The 16,751-nt window shown below is 37.0% G+C and overlaps 1 protein-coding gene across 2 annotated transcripts in view; it reads right to left on the bottom strand.

Annotated features, from left to right (window-relative positions):
- SMC6 (structural maintenance of chromosomes 6) overlaps positions 1 to 16,751 on the bottom strand; it is a 78,362-nt gene that overhangs the window by 39,288 nt on the left and 22,323 nt on the right. The window contains exons 7-17 of one of the 2 annotated variants that reach the window (XM_047068359.1): positions 15,421 to 15,516; positions 14,379 to 14,480; positions 11,415 to 11,534; positions 11,214 to 11,312; positions 8,262 to 8,408; positions 7,901 to 7,989; positions 7,557 to 7,721; positions 7,087 to 7,265; positions 5,801 to 6,005; positions 2,387 to 2,501; positions 324 to 484 (exon numbers count right to left, since the gene is read on the bottom strand). In XM_047068359.1, the coding sequence (XP_046924315.1) occupies positions 324 to 484; positions 2,387 to 2,501; positions 5,801 to 6,005; positions 7,087 to 7,265; positions 7,557 to 7,721; positions 7,901 to 7,989; positions 8,262 to 8,408; positions 11,214 to 11,312; positions 11,415 to 11,534; positions 14,379 to 14,480; positions 15,421 to 15,516 (1,478 nt within the window). The remainder of the gene's footprint in view (positions 1 to 323; positions 485 to 2,386; positions 2,502 to 5,800; positions 6,006 to 7,086; positions 7,266 to 7,556; positions 7,722 to 7,900; positions 7,990 to 8,261; positions 8,409 to 11,213; positions 11,313 to 11,414; positions 11,535 to 14,378; positions 14,481 to 15,420; positions 15,517 to 16,751) is intronic. The other variant, XM_047068360.1, reaches the window with a different exon arrangement.

Raw genomic sequence — 16,751 nt, 5'->3', positions numbered from 1 at the left:
GAGCTGAACGCCAGAACAGTGGTGTAGCTGTTCTGCTCTCATCTCCATGCAGACAGGCAGTAAACGATGTGCAGACCAGCTGGTCAAGGGAGCACACTTGTGCTCTCTGTCCAAAATACTGTTGTCAAAGTGATGATGGGAAACAACCATCAACCCAGAATTCTACATCCAGCTAAATGATCTTCGAAGCCCGAAAATATTCACAATCCTTCCCTGAAATAACTGCTGCTAGAGTAATATGAAAGGAAGCACACTGCAGGGCGCAGACAGAATACCACAGGGAGCAGTCAAAATACCACAGTAAAGCTTGCACTGACACTAACCTTATCTCAGAATCCACATCTTTGCTTAGGAATTTAGGTCTTGTATTTTCAGATGAATAGTAACGTCCTGCAAAGACCTGATCGCCATCAGCAGTAAACGCTTCTCTACAATTCTTGGGTGGCTTTTGAGACTGCATTACTGCGCGAGCTACAGAATTACTCTAAAAAAATAGAGGGAAAAATACGTTTTTCAAATTATGCCATAGCCTTTCTGGATGCACAATTTCAAAATGCTCCTATCATTATAAGATTCAAGTATTTTTATTTAAACATAAATAAAATCATTCCAGAAAGTTAAAAGAAAGAATTTCAAAAACAACTCAAGATTCAAAGAATTAAAACTACTGAGAGTCTTTAGAACACCATAGTAGGGGTGCCTGGGTGACTCAGTCAGTTGGGAGACCAACTTCAGTTTAGGTTATGATCTCACAGTTTGTGAGTTTGAACCCCACATCAGGCTTTGTGCTGCTGACAGGGTGGAACCTGCTTCAGATTCTGTCTCCCTCTCTCTCTGCTCCTCCCCTGCTCAAACGTGCCTGCTCTATCTCTCGAAAATAAATAAACATTAAAAAAAAAAAAAAAAAAAAGAGGGGCGCCTGGGTGGCTCCGTCGGTTCAGCGTCCGACTTCAGCTCAGGTCATGATCTCACGGTTCGTGAGTTCAAGCTCCGCATCAGGCTCTGTGCTGATGGCTCAGAGCCTGGAGCCTGTTTCAGATTCTGTGTCTCCCTGTCTCTCTGACCCTCCCCCGTTCATGCTCTGTCTCTCTCTGTCTCAAAAATAAATAAACGTTACAAAAAAATTAAAAAAAAAAAAAAGAACACCATAGTGCATTGTAAACAATGCTTTATGACAAACTAAGTTCTAATCCGTTTAGAATTAAAAATTATTTTATGTACATTTTCATGTGGGAATATTCATTTTAGATCAGTTCATACAAATCTTTTTCTTTTCTAAATGACTTTTACAGCCTGGAAAGATGTGAGTGAACAGCAAATTACAGTAAAAGATTGGTATACTGAATTACGTGGGGAAGCCTAGAAATATTTAAGCCCTAGAGAAAAGTAAAAAAGGGATTAGACTTAATGGAGGCCTAGCCAACCTCTAGTGACAGACAAGAGGACTTCATTATTTTCTTTCAAGTATCCTTTTCTTTTTTTTTTTTAAGTTTATTTATTTATTTTAAGAGAGACAGAAACAGCATGAGTGGGGGAGGGGCAGAGAAAGAGGGAGAGAGAGAGAATCCTAAGCAGGCTCCTCACTGCCAGCCCGAGCCCCATGTGGGGCTTAAAATCACAAAACCACGAGATCATGACTTGAGTGGAAACCAAGAGAGGGATGCTTACCTGACTGAGCCACCCAGGCGCCCCTCAAGTATCCTTCTAAAATATAAGGGAGCCAAGCCCACAAATAATTACAATATTACTTTGCAACATATATACTATATATACATTTAAATTACTGACACCATTACTTCTCAATTTCCAATAATGAGAAAAACAAACTCTACTATGCTTATTTTGGTTAGATCTCTGTTTTGAATTTCCTTGTTCCTTCTCAGCAAATTTATGTCAATAGATGAAACACAGTTTGGTGATTTAATCCAACAAGTACATAAAAATACATACATAAATGAAAAATATTGACTTATTTTACAATACTTTCAAAATTTTAAGAAAAAGAACTCATGAAATATCAAGTAGACTATTTGTTTAAAAAATAGAATAATAACATACTTATCTGTAAAGGTAAATAAAAAACGGATCTGGCAACCAATCAAGAAAGAAAGAAACAAAAACAAAATTATAGCATCATTCACCAAAATAATATGTATTTGTGAAATGATTTACTGAGGAAAAGCCAAAAGTTAAAAAAGTTCTCTCAGGCAGAAAACGCACAAACCACCCAGTTCTATGTTATTCTATAGTGTTCTATGAGGTAAAAGCACAATGGTAAAACATATTAATAACTCCAGAATACAGAAGGGGAACAGGAATTTATATAACCAATTTCAATTCTGGAAACTGAAAAATAATACAAAATACAGCAAACATCTTATCTTACTTTGATCAGAAGCACCGTCTCTATGCTTCTCATGTCAATCAGGCTGTTCGCAACAACTGCATTATCTATTTCTAAAGCAGTCAGGACTGTTGGAAAGTCTGGATGATAAGCAGCTCTAGAACACAAAAATATAGAAATATCAACTTATCAAACTTTACTATTATACATATATATATTTTTGAGAGATGAAAGAGAGTGAGCGCATGAGTGTACGCGTGGGGGAAGGGCAGAGGGAGAGGCAGAGAGAGAATCCTAAGCAGGCTCCATGCCCAGCACACAGCCCGATGATGCAGGGCTCCATCCCAGGACGCTGGGATCATGACTTGAGATGTAATCAAGAATTGGACTCTGAAAGGACTGAGCTACCCAGGCGCCCCTTATGTATATGCCTTTTTAATGTGTGACTATAGATAACAATGGAAAATATCTGATAACATTTGAGAACATTTGTAATAGGTTTATTTTATTTAAACAGCAAACGTTTATATCATGTGCTAGGCATTCTAAGAATATTATAAATATTAGCTCACTTAAATCCTCAGAGTAATTATATGCGATTGATAATACTACTCTCTCCCTTTAAAGGAATTTTTTTTCTTTAAGTTTATTTATTTTGAAAGAGTGTGCGAGCAGGGGGGAGGGGTGGAGAGAGCCAGTACTGTCAGTGCAGAGCCCTACATGGGGCTTGACTCTGTGAACTGTAAGTTCATGACCTGAACCAAGATCAAGAGTCAGGTACTCAACCGACTGAGTCACTCTGGTGCCCCAGCGAGTTTGCTCTTAAGATGGAGGAGGAAAACCACTGACCTAAGATGTTTAAAGGGGAGAGAAGTCAGTGGAGTAGGAACATTTAAAGTTCAGGAGAGAGTTGAAGTAATGAAAAGAAATGGTTCACAAATCAGGGAAGAAAGCATGTAATTCAGAGCCTACGGAGATTAATAAACAGCTTTAGAGAGAAAGAGCATCTCCTCTGTTGAGTGGGAGAAGACGTACAGACGCAGACAAGGTTGTGGGTGGTTAGCATGCTAAGCAGTTCCATATCCTCTATTTCCTCTGAAAAGAGGGAACAAGGCCATCTGCAAAGGAAAGGAAACTACTCCGAGTATCTCCTGGGAAGTTATGCACTTTCCCGGGGAATCTCTGTTGAGGTTCCTCAATATGAGCCTAATATTCCTTATTCATTCTAATATTCCAATAGTGTTTCACTGTTCTTTTCTGCATTAAAATAACATGGGCAATTTTAAAATTTAGCATTTGAACCACAATATATACTGATAAAGTTCTTCACAAGAAAATCATCCCTCCAAAACGTCTGTAAGGCAGCTAAAGTTGAGAGAATATTACATGTACTCAACTTGTCAATACTCTGTCAACACCTAAAAGTAACATCCAACTTCCTCTAGTACCCCACCAACTTGAACTTCAACATAATACCCAACTACTCTGAAAGGCAAACACGGACTCTGTCATACTCTGGAGCCACTCCATTACTCTAACTTCCCACTGTTACCATGAGCTACAGCCTTCCTGGCTGACCATGCCTGTCAAATCTGCTAACTTCCTGCGGCCCACCTACAGGTTTTCTCCCAGGCCTCACTTGCTTCCTTCTCCAGCCAAAGCCGCATGGCCAGTCATGAACTACTTTCCCAGCAGCACTCTCAACTGCTTCTCTCTTCTCCTGCAACACCTACCCACTCTAAAAAATTCTAATGCAGTATTAATCCAACAGTACACATTCTCTCTACTCAAACCTATTAAAAAATAAAAAATCCTGCAGCTACCACAGGTGTCTGAATCCTGAGTAGACTTTGGTTCAGCTTCCTCCTCACTCTCCCAAACCTACCCAACTGGGTGAGGCCCTCATTCTCAGCACATGGATTCACCTACTTCTGAGAAGTGACCTCAGGCTGCACAAATGTAGCTCTCACTCTGCACCACCTCCCAGGATGTGCTATGCTGCTAGGAGCCTGGAGCCACAATCCCCGGGGAATCTCTGGGGACACAGCATGCCGGTAGGGCAGCACCAGGCTTTCCTACTCATGGCAGTCCTCACAGCAGCTCACGGAGCCATCCCGACAGTTCAGGACCCAAGGTCCTGGGCCCCAAATGACAGTGCCAGTGAAAGAGGATATTCCTCACAGAAGTCAATCTCTCATAGCCATCCCCCAGGGGCAGTTTCCAAGGTCCCCGTAGGGAAACACCCAATTACGAGTCACCATGCTGGAAGACCAGGTGTTCAGAGTTCTCCCGCTTCAGATGCAACAACCTGTCAGGGGTCATTTTTTACCATAAGCAATGCTGTCTGGTACCACACCAGAAATTTCACTTTTATCAGGTCTTAGAAATCAGTAATCAAAGCTAGAAACTAATGTAGGGTCAAATTTTTCTGCAGATTGAGAAAACACTTCACCTCCAACTCCCAAATCCTTATACCTAGCCTAAAAGCTCAAAATGGACAGTTCCAAAACAGGACTTATCCTCTATTGACAAATCCACTTTTTCCTTGTACTTCTCCTGAACCACACACCTGCTAGGCACTCACTCCAGCCAGACACCTGGAAGGCATCCTCAATTCTTTTGTTTTCTTACATTCAAGTGACAGGGTTTATTGATTTTGTCCTAAATAACACTTTTAATCTGTCCCTTACTATCCATAATGCACACGCTATTTTTTTGCAGAATAATTTATGATGCCGTGCCACCATATATTTTGCACATAGAATTCTATTTGCCCACAAAAAATTAACCCTTGTCTGTCACTAGACAAACTCATCAGTTCAGGAGACTAATCATTTGTCCTCTTTCCTCGAATTTCTTCCCTAATCTAGCTACTAACATCTAACGTGTAATTACTTTCTCATCTGAACTACATCTGCATTTTGTGATCTAATTTTATCAAAGCTGAAGATTAAATTAGAAAATATGTATTATATTTAAAAGTAAAGTGAGTAGCTAGTCAGCAGTTAGCAAAGAGGCCAGTTTGGGTACTGGGCCCTTGAGGTTTATTATGGTCATCAAAGAAAACAACCACGGTTCTTTAAGGGATCTGCAAAGCACCTTGAGAGTTGAACCGTGAGTAATGAGTGTCAAAGCTCTTTGTTAGTACACCCCCCACACACCCCTTAATTTGCCTAGGTCTGTATCACTTCCCTCAGCATTGGTTCTATGCCACACTGCATCTCTCTCCCTGTTCTGGCTCCCACAACACACCTCATGTAAGGAGCTCAAGGCCAGGGAGCAGGTCTTATTTACCTATGCATCTCCAGTGCCTAGGCTGAAATTAAAGAAGCGGCTTGATGAAATTTCATTAAGTCAGTACTACATATTTGGTTAACATAAAATTTTTTTAATTCTTTCTGATCTTGGACATGATTAAGCAATTCCAGAAATGGCACTTAACTAGTGATACCTTACCTGTGTCTTACATCGTACATCTCATTCCGAAACTCAGAAACTATTATCTGTGGCCGTGAGGTCCCTCGTGAATAAAACTTTTCCATCAGTGCCTGAAGGACTCTTTCATCAGCATGGTTATGGCAACAATAGGCTTGCAGAAGTCCCTTTAAGCAAGATTCAATAGCCAAAGCAAGCTCAGGGTCCCGAAGATGAATGCAAGCTCCTAAAAGTGAGAAAATTATTAAAAGGTCCATAAATCCTTACTTTGAAATATTAATGTAACTATCTTTTTATAACAGTTTATAATTGACTTCAAAATATTTTCATATAAAGTATAGATGACATTACAGATCTTCTGTTAACTAAATGGGAAATCCCCACTTATCCGTTGGATACACTGGAAAGACAACTCATCAAATCCTATGAAAAGAACTGTCCCACTCATTCCAATGTAAATCAGCAGAGGCCTTTCTATGTAATCGGATACTATTCCAGCCTCTGAATGGCATTTTGAATATCAAACCAAAAGGTTTACATACAGATCCTTTATTATTTTCTGTAAAACTGATTAACATTGGGATTTAAAAACAGAGAAGAAATGCCTCATCCATCGAAACAGATCCTGGTACAGAGGTACGTATCATTTACATGAAGAGACATCACCATAATATAGTATGTAATGCCACATTTCCACAGTAAATATATTTAGTAATAAAATATATATATATTTATCTTTACAGCATCATTTTCCCCTAATGATATTACAGAATTAGAGATAATTTCTCAGGAGAACTCAAAAGACATGTATATATTTTTAATCTTCTGTATATAGGGGGATAATGAAATAAACCCAGGTTTTCCAGTTGAAAAAGGACTTAGAAACAATCCTAAATAGAAACTAAGAAAAGATAAGTCATTTTATAAAAGTTACACAAAACTCAGGTGGTGAGAATTCTTCTACCTTGATGTCACTGGATTTTCCAACTAATCAATTATATTTAAATTAGTTAACTCATTTATTCATTCATTCAGGAAAAAAATCTGAATCAGATTATTCAACTCTATAGTTACTTTTCCTAAGTTATCTTGCTTTTGGCTATTTTATGCTTTAAAGATACAAAAGGAAAATTGTAAAGTTTAAAGTGATTTTTGTTATTATTTCTTAAAATATATACAATTAAAATCCACATATAATTACATAGCCCTTTGATAACACTTTTAAAACTAGATTCAAGGGAACCTTTCCTGAAAATAAAACCTTATTTCTAATGTTCCTTGTGTCCTGACCAAATGGTGACAAATACCTAAAGGGCCTATGGGTTTACAGGTAAAACGCCCACGCCTATAGGCATCATCTATTGCTTCAAGAAGAGCTGGCACATGAGGCCCAAATCTTTTCAGTCGATCAGTTTTACTATCTTTCAGTTCTTTCAGTTGCCTCTGATTATAGCTCAGTGTATGCTTCACATCTAGTTCTTCTCGCCTACAAAATAAAAGCAAAAAACCAGAAGAAATATGTGCTACAATTATACAGGAATATCCAGCCTTTCCCCCCTAACACCTGCCTACCAGTGAATGACCCAGCTACCCAAAAGACTGAAGGCAGATTTATTTGAAAATGATTGTGTTACTGGAGAAAAATCATCACAAGTCGTCAAAACTTCTCACACACACACACACACACACACACACACACACCTTATTCAGTACATGAACCAAACTACGTGATTTTCAAGTGATTAAAAATAATCATCCTCAGGATACTGAAACTTACTTAATTCTCACCCGTTCTTCTTTGTCCTTTTCTATGGCTTGCTGAAACTGTTCAATCTCTTGATTGATTGAACTTTCCTGATCCTGCAAGGCCTTTACTCTCTCTTTTAACCAAGATATTTTTTTTTGCCTTTCCAATCGTTCAGGCTCCAAAGATTGATCGGTACTAACAGTAAATAATCCAAAATAGAAAATGTTACATGAAAACTTGAATGTTTAGAAAACCACAAAGCAATGTAATAAAATTCCTTTAGAAATAGTATGGAAAATCTGATACTCCATTTCACTGAGGGCACTGTTGTATAAAATGAGGTAATCATGCGCAATGCAAAGTAACCATCTTACCTTTTCTTTAGTTCTTCAATTCTTTTGCAAAGCTGTTCATCATCTTTCATTAATGCTCTATACTCATTTAGAGAACGGTTATATAAAACCTAACAAAAAATAAGACATACTTTGATAAAATAAATATATATATCCTATTCAAATCCACTTTTGCCAAATCTTCAAATCAGAGGCTAAATATATGCAGAAATATATTTTTAAAACAAAGTACATAAATGGCCACATGAAACTTACATTTTTTAAAATCTGTAAGCAACACAGATCTTACTTAATTATAAAACCCCTCCTTTTAAAAGTAAGTGAACAGTATTTGTATTTGATACATAGTATTTAATATTTCAGGCTGGAAAATTTCTCTCACCTCAGCTTCATTATAGGTCCTTTTCTTAGCCGTAACATCTGTTTTCAGTGCCATACATTCTGGTGCCCGTGCATTTGTCTCTTGACTAATCTTTTCTAGTTTATCTTGAATATCTTTGTATTTTTTTTCTGCCTCATTAAGTCTAACCTTTAAGAAAATAACATTTTGGAGTGTATTTTAATTTTCTTCAATAAACAGAAAAAAATTTTAAATTATATATAGTTCACATCCAATAATAAACTTGGTTTCACTCTGACTAAATAATCTCAAGATATCAGGTAAGCAAACATAATTATATAAAATACTAGAATATAATTTTTTTATTTGAGAGAGAGAGAGAGAGAGAGAGAGAGCGCGCATGTGTGAGAGGAGGAGAGGGTCAGAGGAAGACAGAGAGATCTAATCCTCAGCATGGAACTTGACACGGGGCTTGATCCCACAATCAGAGTCAAAAGTAAGAGTTGGATCCTCAACCAACTGAGCCACCCAGGTGGCCCTCTAAAATATAATTTTAATTCCACATTTCTTTATCCAACAAAAGTACTATCTTCTGGGGATACAAAGATACAGTAACAATGGTCTTCAGGTAACACAATAAATGGGAGAGAGGCACAATTTATCAGAGAACAGACATGGAAATTGATCATACAGTTTGGATGCAATAAAGCTTAAGTAGGCTGTATCTATTTAGAACTGTGGAAGCACAGAGAAAGAACCTAGAGGTCTGCCAGAAAAAGTCAAGAATGCCTTCAAAGCAGAAGTAGCATTTGAGCTGAGACTTGAAAGATTAATCAAAATGTCCCTGGAGAAAAGTTGGGGAAAGGTGTTAGAGGCAGATGGAAAATCATGTAGAAAGGCACTAGTCCTACTTTGGGAAATGAAAATATTTAAACTAAGAACGTAGTGGTGAGAGCTGAGCCTGAACGGTCAAAGAGTGTGAATTCCTAACGATCAGCTTACAACTTAACCCTCCAGACAACAGGGACAGAAGACATTAACCAAATCTGTATGTTAGATCACTTTGAAAGCACATGAAGGGTGAAGGCAAAATTACAGGAAACAACATCAGTAAGGAGTTAATATTCCAAAGCAAAAAGGAATGAGAAACCAAAGCAGGGCACTGACAAAAGGAATGGATTAGAAGGGACAAATAAGAGAACTATTAGATCAGGGATCAGCAAACTTTTTCCAGCAAGAGCCAGATAGTATAGTAGACACTATTTCTTTGCAATCCTTCCATTCAATAGTTATTCTATAATCTATGACCATGCATACACTACACGAGAGGTTTTGTGTAAGACATGGTGGGAAGGATACAATTATAAAATAAGATTGTTCTTACCCTCTAGAAAGTGCCCAAATGCTTAAGTGGGACAAACGCCTATAGAACTGAAGTATAATGAAGCCTCAAGATCCTCCTTTTCCCATTTGAAAAAAGGTGAACATCTATTACTCAGACTAGATTCCATTTTTATTTTATTATTTTTACTTTTATTTCTTTAAAGATTTTATTTTGAAGTAATCTCTACACCCAATGTGGGGCTCAAACTTGCAACCCCGAGATCAAGAGTTGCATGCTCTACCTACTGAACCAGCCAGGCACCCTTGGATTCCATTTTCAGATTGGAGATTATCGAAAGAGAAAAGTAACCTAAAGTCCTCCACTATGATAAGCTAAGAAGTGAGGATGAGGAAAATCTGGTAAAATAAACAATTCTAGAATATTCTCACAGAAATGAAAATCCAAGGTAAGAAAAGTAGGTGGGTTGAACTTCCATTTACTACCTGAAGAGGGAGTACGAAATTCAGCTTATTTGTTATTTTTACATATTTATCTCTGTTTTGATGGATTAATGTCATAATTCTTAAAATGAAAAAACATATCTGCATACCTGGAGGAGAGACAGGAAAAAGCAAGGTGGGGGATATTACGTCCTATACCACAAACTAAGCTTGGGGGACAAAAATTCGTAAGTAGAACAAAATACTATGAGGTTAGGCCAGCCACACTGAGCAGATGGGGCTTCTATAAAAAAGAAAAGGCTAAGACTTCTACTTCTGGCATGACAATGTGAGGAATTCTGCACTGCTGGCTACATACCCTTGGGAACATACTAAGAAACCAATCAAGTGTAAATTTTTAATGTGTGAATTGTATGGTATATAAATTATATCTTAATAAAGCTGTTAAAAAAAAAAAGAACGAAAAGACAAGTATAAAGAGTGGATCTGCTATATGGTAAAAAGGTCTACATGCACACCCCCAACAGAGAATTAATTACTGCTTTTATTTACCATTCAACCAACTTCTACCTCTAGGCCCAAGTGGAAGATTTGTGGTTTTTCTTGAATCTTACATAAATAGCATAGTTTCCACCTCGGCTCTTAGATCTCGGCTTGAAATTAACTTTATAGACCTAACAACCTGTCCCACATGTGTTCTACCTACATGGAATCCTCTGATGGTTCTGGGTCCTAAACTTCAGTTCCCTGTAAGTTATGGTAGCAGTCTCTGGGTATTGTGTTCAGTTTTGAATTGTTACACTTCATGATACTTAACTTTAATGCTATTCTAATTCACTATTATCCTAGCACCTCAAGACTTCTTATGTTGCCACTGCTAATGAACCCAGAGTAAAAGCTTCAGGCTGTAGCATCTCTAGTTAGTAACAAAGTACCATTGTCTGCAAGCATGAGTTCAGAGTGCGACATCACTGGGCTCAACTGGCTGATCATGTCCAAATACAACACTCTTTTAAAAAAGAGAGTTGCCACAATAGTCCTTGAACAAAAGTTTAGGTCAGATTCACCTAATAAATTAGGTAATAAATTCACACACAGACAGATATATAGGTTGACACTTCTACTTTTGTTAAGTCTTTTAAAATAGTCTAATATGAGTAATCTCGTATGATTAAACTACCAAATCTGTATTAGAAAAACTACAATTACCTGCTGTTCTTCCATCTTCCTGTCAAGTCTAGCAGCACGATCTTCTCCGATTTTGATATTATCTCTGATAGCATTCAATTGCTTTTCAATTTCATTGACCTACAAAGAAATTACACAGTAAATCATGTAGAAGACTAACTGTAACCAAATATATTCTGCATATTAAAAGTATAAGTGAATAAGTAATTAAGTAAAAATTACCACTGCCCAAGCCATTTCATGTTTCAAATATTCTAAATTAGTCTTCATTGTACTTAAGCCAGCAATACTTTGAAAACGTTCTTCTTTTTCCAAACACTGGCGTTTTAGTTCAATAAGTCGCTTAAAAAAAGAAAAAAAGGAAATATTTCTTACTGACATTAGAAAGACACGACATTTTACAAATGTATTTCTTTTAAGTGTACTGCCTTAATGGTATTAAAAAAGATATGCAAAGAAATGTCTTCTTTTAAGATGAAAATAAAAATACTTTTGGTTCTTTGATATGCTTTGACTAGGTACAACTATTTTCTTAATTTCTGCACTACAAAAATGGCCAAATACTATTCTAATGATGATCAAAGGAACAAAGGGTTTAAGACCTCACAAGTGCAGACAAATCACAAAACTCAGTTTCCCACTTCTCTTGACACCATATCTGAGAGACAGAATGGTCTGTTCTTCTGGGCAAAGTATACCCAGCACCCTTTCCAAAGATAATGGAAGATGTAGAAGACATTTATTCCTAAAAGCTAAGTAAGCTACAATTTTTAAAACCTAAGTTCTCGCTTAACAGTAAATAAAATCATTAAATATCAGACAGAGTGACATTAGAACGGCTTCTGAAGTAGCTCCTAGACTTCATATTCTGTACACTAGGGTAGATAGATGGCCTCTCCCGTTCACTGGTGCTGACCATCTTCAACCAGGGCCTCACACTGTAGATCTACAAGGGTGTCCCTACAAGTCACTTTCCCAATTTCCAGGATTATTTCAATCCATTATCACGCTCTTCACACCTCACACACATGCCCCCGCGCTAATCCTCACTGATTCTCCCTGCCTCCTACCTCAGGGAATTTAGTGGCCATCAGATGGAAACTCCAACTTCCAATAGCCTTATCTACAAACCTAACGCAGTCACAGCTTCCTTACACTGAAGAGGAGGGGCCTTCATTACACTGAAGTCCAGTCCCCATCTATCTATACCTTTTGCAGTCAAATGCTCTACCCCTGAGCTATACCCCCTATCTATACCTTTTGGATGCGACCACTTGCTTCTGCCTTCTTGGGAGGTCTAAATTACTTCATTTCTCATCCCATCTTTTCATCTTTGTTTCCACTTTATCCTCTTCACTGACTCCCTTCCACTATCATTTTTATTTCTTGGAGACTGCTTCCCTCCTCTCACCATCCCTCTCCTGGCACTGTTCATCCTTCATTTCTCATCTTAGACATAAGCCTTAACAAATCCACCCTTCCCGAGTCCCTACACCCCAGCACTAATACCCTATTAAGTGCTTTTGCACAAACCCAGTCACAAATAAGTCCTTTAGTAGTGACCACCATACTCAGTTATTTACCATCTGGTTCCTGCTGAGTAGTTAGGTCTGTGACCCCACGAGCCCTCAAGCCCTGGTATATATTGGCTGTTTATGGCCACGGACAAAGCACAATGCCAGGAGGCACACAGTGGAACTTATTATTTGTTGGCCGAACGCTTTCTAGTTTCTAACCTTCACATACTGTTTCCTATAGATTTAGTTATTCAAATTCGGAGTTTATTTTGAGAATATAAAGTTCTTCCTATAGATTTAGCTATTTAAATCCAGAGTTTAAGAATACAGGATATTTAATTAATATTTAATTAATTAATTAGAAAAAAGTTCGTATTAAGTGCACATTATACATACGGAACTCTGCTACATGATATAGGGAAGTGCTTCTTTAACTTCATAATTAAAACATCTTTACTAGTTGATAACAAAGTATACCATGGAGAGAGTGGGTGTTTAACCACCCCCCTCACTGTCTAAAGCAAACAAATTTCTTCAAAGTCCTGACTTATTATTTTAAAAAATAATAAATGTAACATATACTTTTACTTTTTTCTGAATATGCAAATATTTCCTTTTCCCAATAACACTGATACTCCAAGAAAGTGTGCTATATTAATTCTGTGGTTTACAGTGCCTCCTTGTACACTACCACATACCTGGGGTTTAAAGGGACAATGTGGGGAATAAAAATAAATATACCCATCCTTGCCTTTTAAGTTTTCATACATCCACAGACCTAATTTTACATATGCAATCCTGAAAACTTGGAGTAAAAGGGCCAGTGTGACATCTAACTAAAGGTGACCTGGATCAATCATTAGTACAATTCTGTGTCAAAAGCACAAGCTAAGAAACAGCTGAAAGCTGAACTGGTTGTATGAAACTGACTAACAAAAGAATAAGATACAGAATCACACAAAAATTGGTGGACTTAATGTACTGGACGAAAGGCTCAAACGTAAGCCTTATGACTTTGAGGTCTCTGATTATCAGACAGAAGGTTGGATCTTCAGGAATCTGAAGAAGAAAGTATAAAAACAAAATACAGCAGATGTAAAAACAAATTTAAGTAAGTCACGCTGGCTTGAGTAATTTCAAATTCACACAGATATGCACAGCTGCTAATCTGGCAAGTTCAGATGTGACAGTTGCCACCAAGCTATCAGTGCTTAATGAATGTTAACAATTTACCAGTGTGATGAAATACTTATCTACCATATATAATTACATGTGCATTTAATACGTTTAATATCAGCTTGAGGCTTGTGCTTCTTTTGCCATCATAAGAAATACTACAGTTTTCAAACGACTTATAGTGAGAATTAGTGATACCTTATTGTAGAACCAGTAAGTCATATATCCAGGCATAAGTATGTAAAATATTGCCCTGTCCTCTAGTTTATAACTTAACAGAAGAAAATGTGTACATGCCCATTATTACATAACAAAGTAAAGGCTAATAAAATACCCTGAATATAAAAACCACCCTTCGTATATTTCATAGAGTACCATGAAAGTGCTATTAGTTTTCTATAGCTACGTATTTATATATAAGCATATAATTTTACAGCACCATTTATCTTATATAATTTGACCTCAAAAATATTTGCATCAAGTGTTTACAAACCTCTTCTCCTTGATTTATCTGCTCCTTTGTTCTTTCTTTTGTTTCCATAATGTACGAATAATCTTCCTTCATCTGCTCAAGTTGGGTTGCTTTCATAAAGAACTGTATCAATAAGGAAAACACAATTAGGAGTCTGTAAACTTCCATGAACTGTAAGAAAAAAATTGTGGACTAATTATGTAAAAAGACACTAAAAACAATCTTGAGCAAGTAAACATATACACAAAAGAACATGTTTTCAGACCCCAAATTTATTTCACTTACTCTGTTCACATCTACACATTTACTTGAAAGAACTCTTAAAAGCCTATGTAAGAAAACACTTTTGGTGTGATAATAATACCATCTTAAAAACTCACGTTCACTATTCTTTCATTCTTTAAGCAAGTATGAAAAAAAGAGAAAACATCCATATCCTTGATCTTTACACATCTTAAATTTTTAGAAAAGGAAATAGTGAAATCCATTCAAAAGTTACAGCATAAGTTTTAGTAGAAGTCAAATACTTTGCTAGCTTTATAATTTAAGGTTTAAAGGTTGTTATGCATGACCAATCATTCCTTTTAATTTTCTTAAAGATTAATTTTAGAATAATCCGTTCTCTCTCAGAATTCAGAGCCAAACAGTGAAAGCAAGAATTTACCATGAAAATTACATTTCTATCATACCTACTTAGAACTTTCCTAAATTAGCCCTACACTATTACTATAAATCAATGGCTTTAAAAAAAAAAAAAAACAAAACTCAAGGGACCCTTAGGTGGCTCAGTCGGTTAAGCTTCTGACTCTGGATTTCCTCTCAGGCCATGATCTCATGGCTCTTGGGTTCGAGCTCTGCACCAGGCTCTGCACTGACAGTGCTAGGCCTGCTTGGGATTCTCTCTCTCTCTCTCTCTCTCTCTCTCTCCCACCCCTGATCATTCTCTTTCTCTCTCAGAATAAACATTTTTTAAAAACTCAGTATTTATAACATGAGCAAAAGTTATATTCAGTATATATGCTTAATCTAGAAATATATTCTTTTTTGATAAATTCATATTTACTTTGGTGTTCCTTACTTTGTATTTGTCTCCCTCATTTTTAGACTGCAAGAACTGCTTGCTCATCTCTTGTGTTAAAACAGAAACTGGATTATCCACCTGAAATAAATAAGAAAGATTATTTCTGATTATTTCATTTTAACGGCTTAAGATAAACCGACTGAAATACAGAATACAATTCACCCATGGCGTCATCAAGAAGGCTAAGGTTAGGGTATTAGGGTAAATACACAAAGAAAAAATGTTAGTTATTAATGTAGGGAAAATATTTCAATATTTCATGATACTAAAATAAATAGCATAGTCAAAATTTTTCTGCCACTATATGAGGGCACAAGAAATCTCTGAAGAAGTATTTTTATTAGAAAGTTGTTACTTCTTTCACCTGTTTTATAGAATATCACTCCTATGCTACTGGTTAACAATCAGACAACAGTGAATAAAGCTCTCAGCTGACTTGGGTTCTTGTCTCTCACCCCCTATGTTGCCCTGGGCAAGTTAGTTTCTCCAACTAAATACAAGAGGTCCAACTTTGTTATTTCTTAATGTTTATTTTGAGAGAGAGAGAGAGAGCAAGAACACAGTGGGAGAGGCAGGGAGAGAGGAGAGAGAGAATCCCAAGTAGCAAGAGAATCTCAAGTATAATACAGAACCTGACGCAGGGCTCAATCTCACAAACGGTGAGATCATGACCTGAGCCAAAATGAAGAGCTGGCTGCTTAACCGACTGAGCCACCCAGGCAGCTCCCAACTTGGTTATTTCTAATAGGAATTATAATGACAAGTAGTGATTATTTTTCTTTCAGATTTGTTATTTCTTCATGAAGATATTATAAAATAAATCGAAATGCTGGAGTTATTTCTACCTTTTGGAGGAGGAGTCATTTAAAATAAGCTATTGCTTGGGGCGCCTGGGTGGCGCAGTCGGTTAAGCGTCCGACTTCAGCCAGGTCACGATCTCGCGGTCCGTGAGTTCGAGCCCCGCGTCGGGCTCTGGGCTGATGGCTCAGAGCCTGGAGCCTGTTTCCGATTCTGTGTCTCCCTCTCTCTCTGCCCCTCCCCCGTTCATGCTCTGTCTCTCTCTGTCCCAAAAATAAATAAACGTTGAAAAAAAAAATAAATAAAAAATAAAATAAAATAAGCTATTGCTTGAATTAAACTATCTGTAACTAGCAAGTTAAAGTACAGTTAAAGTAACAGTAAAGTACAGTAACTCATCAAAGTACAGGTGAAAAAGTTTAAAAAACATATAACTTGCTTCAGAAAAATTCAAGGTCATTACTCATTTATGTCTTTGGCATTAATAAGAAAATAATTTACATACTAGAAAATAA

This window comes from Lynx rufus, unplaced genomic scaffold, assembly GCF_022079265.1.
Source record: "Lynx rufus isolate CCGP_SWC_20201006 ecotype Redwood Valley unplaced genomic scaffold, mLynRuf1.p SCAF_8, whole genome shotgun sequence".
In the NCBI taxonomy this organism is placed as follows: domain Eukaryota; kingdom Metazoa; phylum Chordata; class Mammalia; order Carnivora; family Felidae; genus Lynx; species Lynx rufus.
This window is presented reverse-complemented; position numbering and strand designations above follow the sequence as displayed.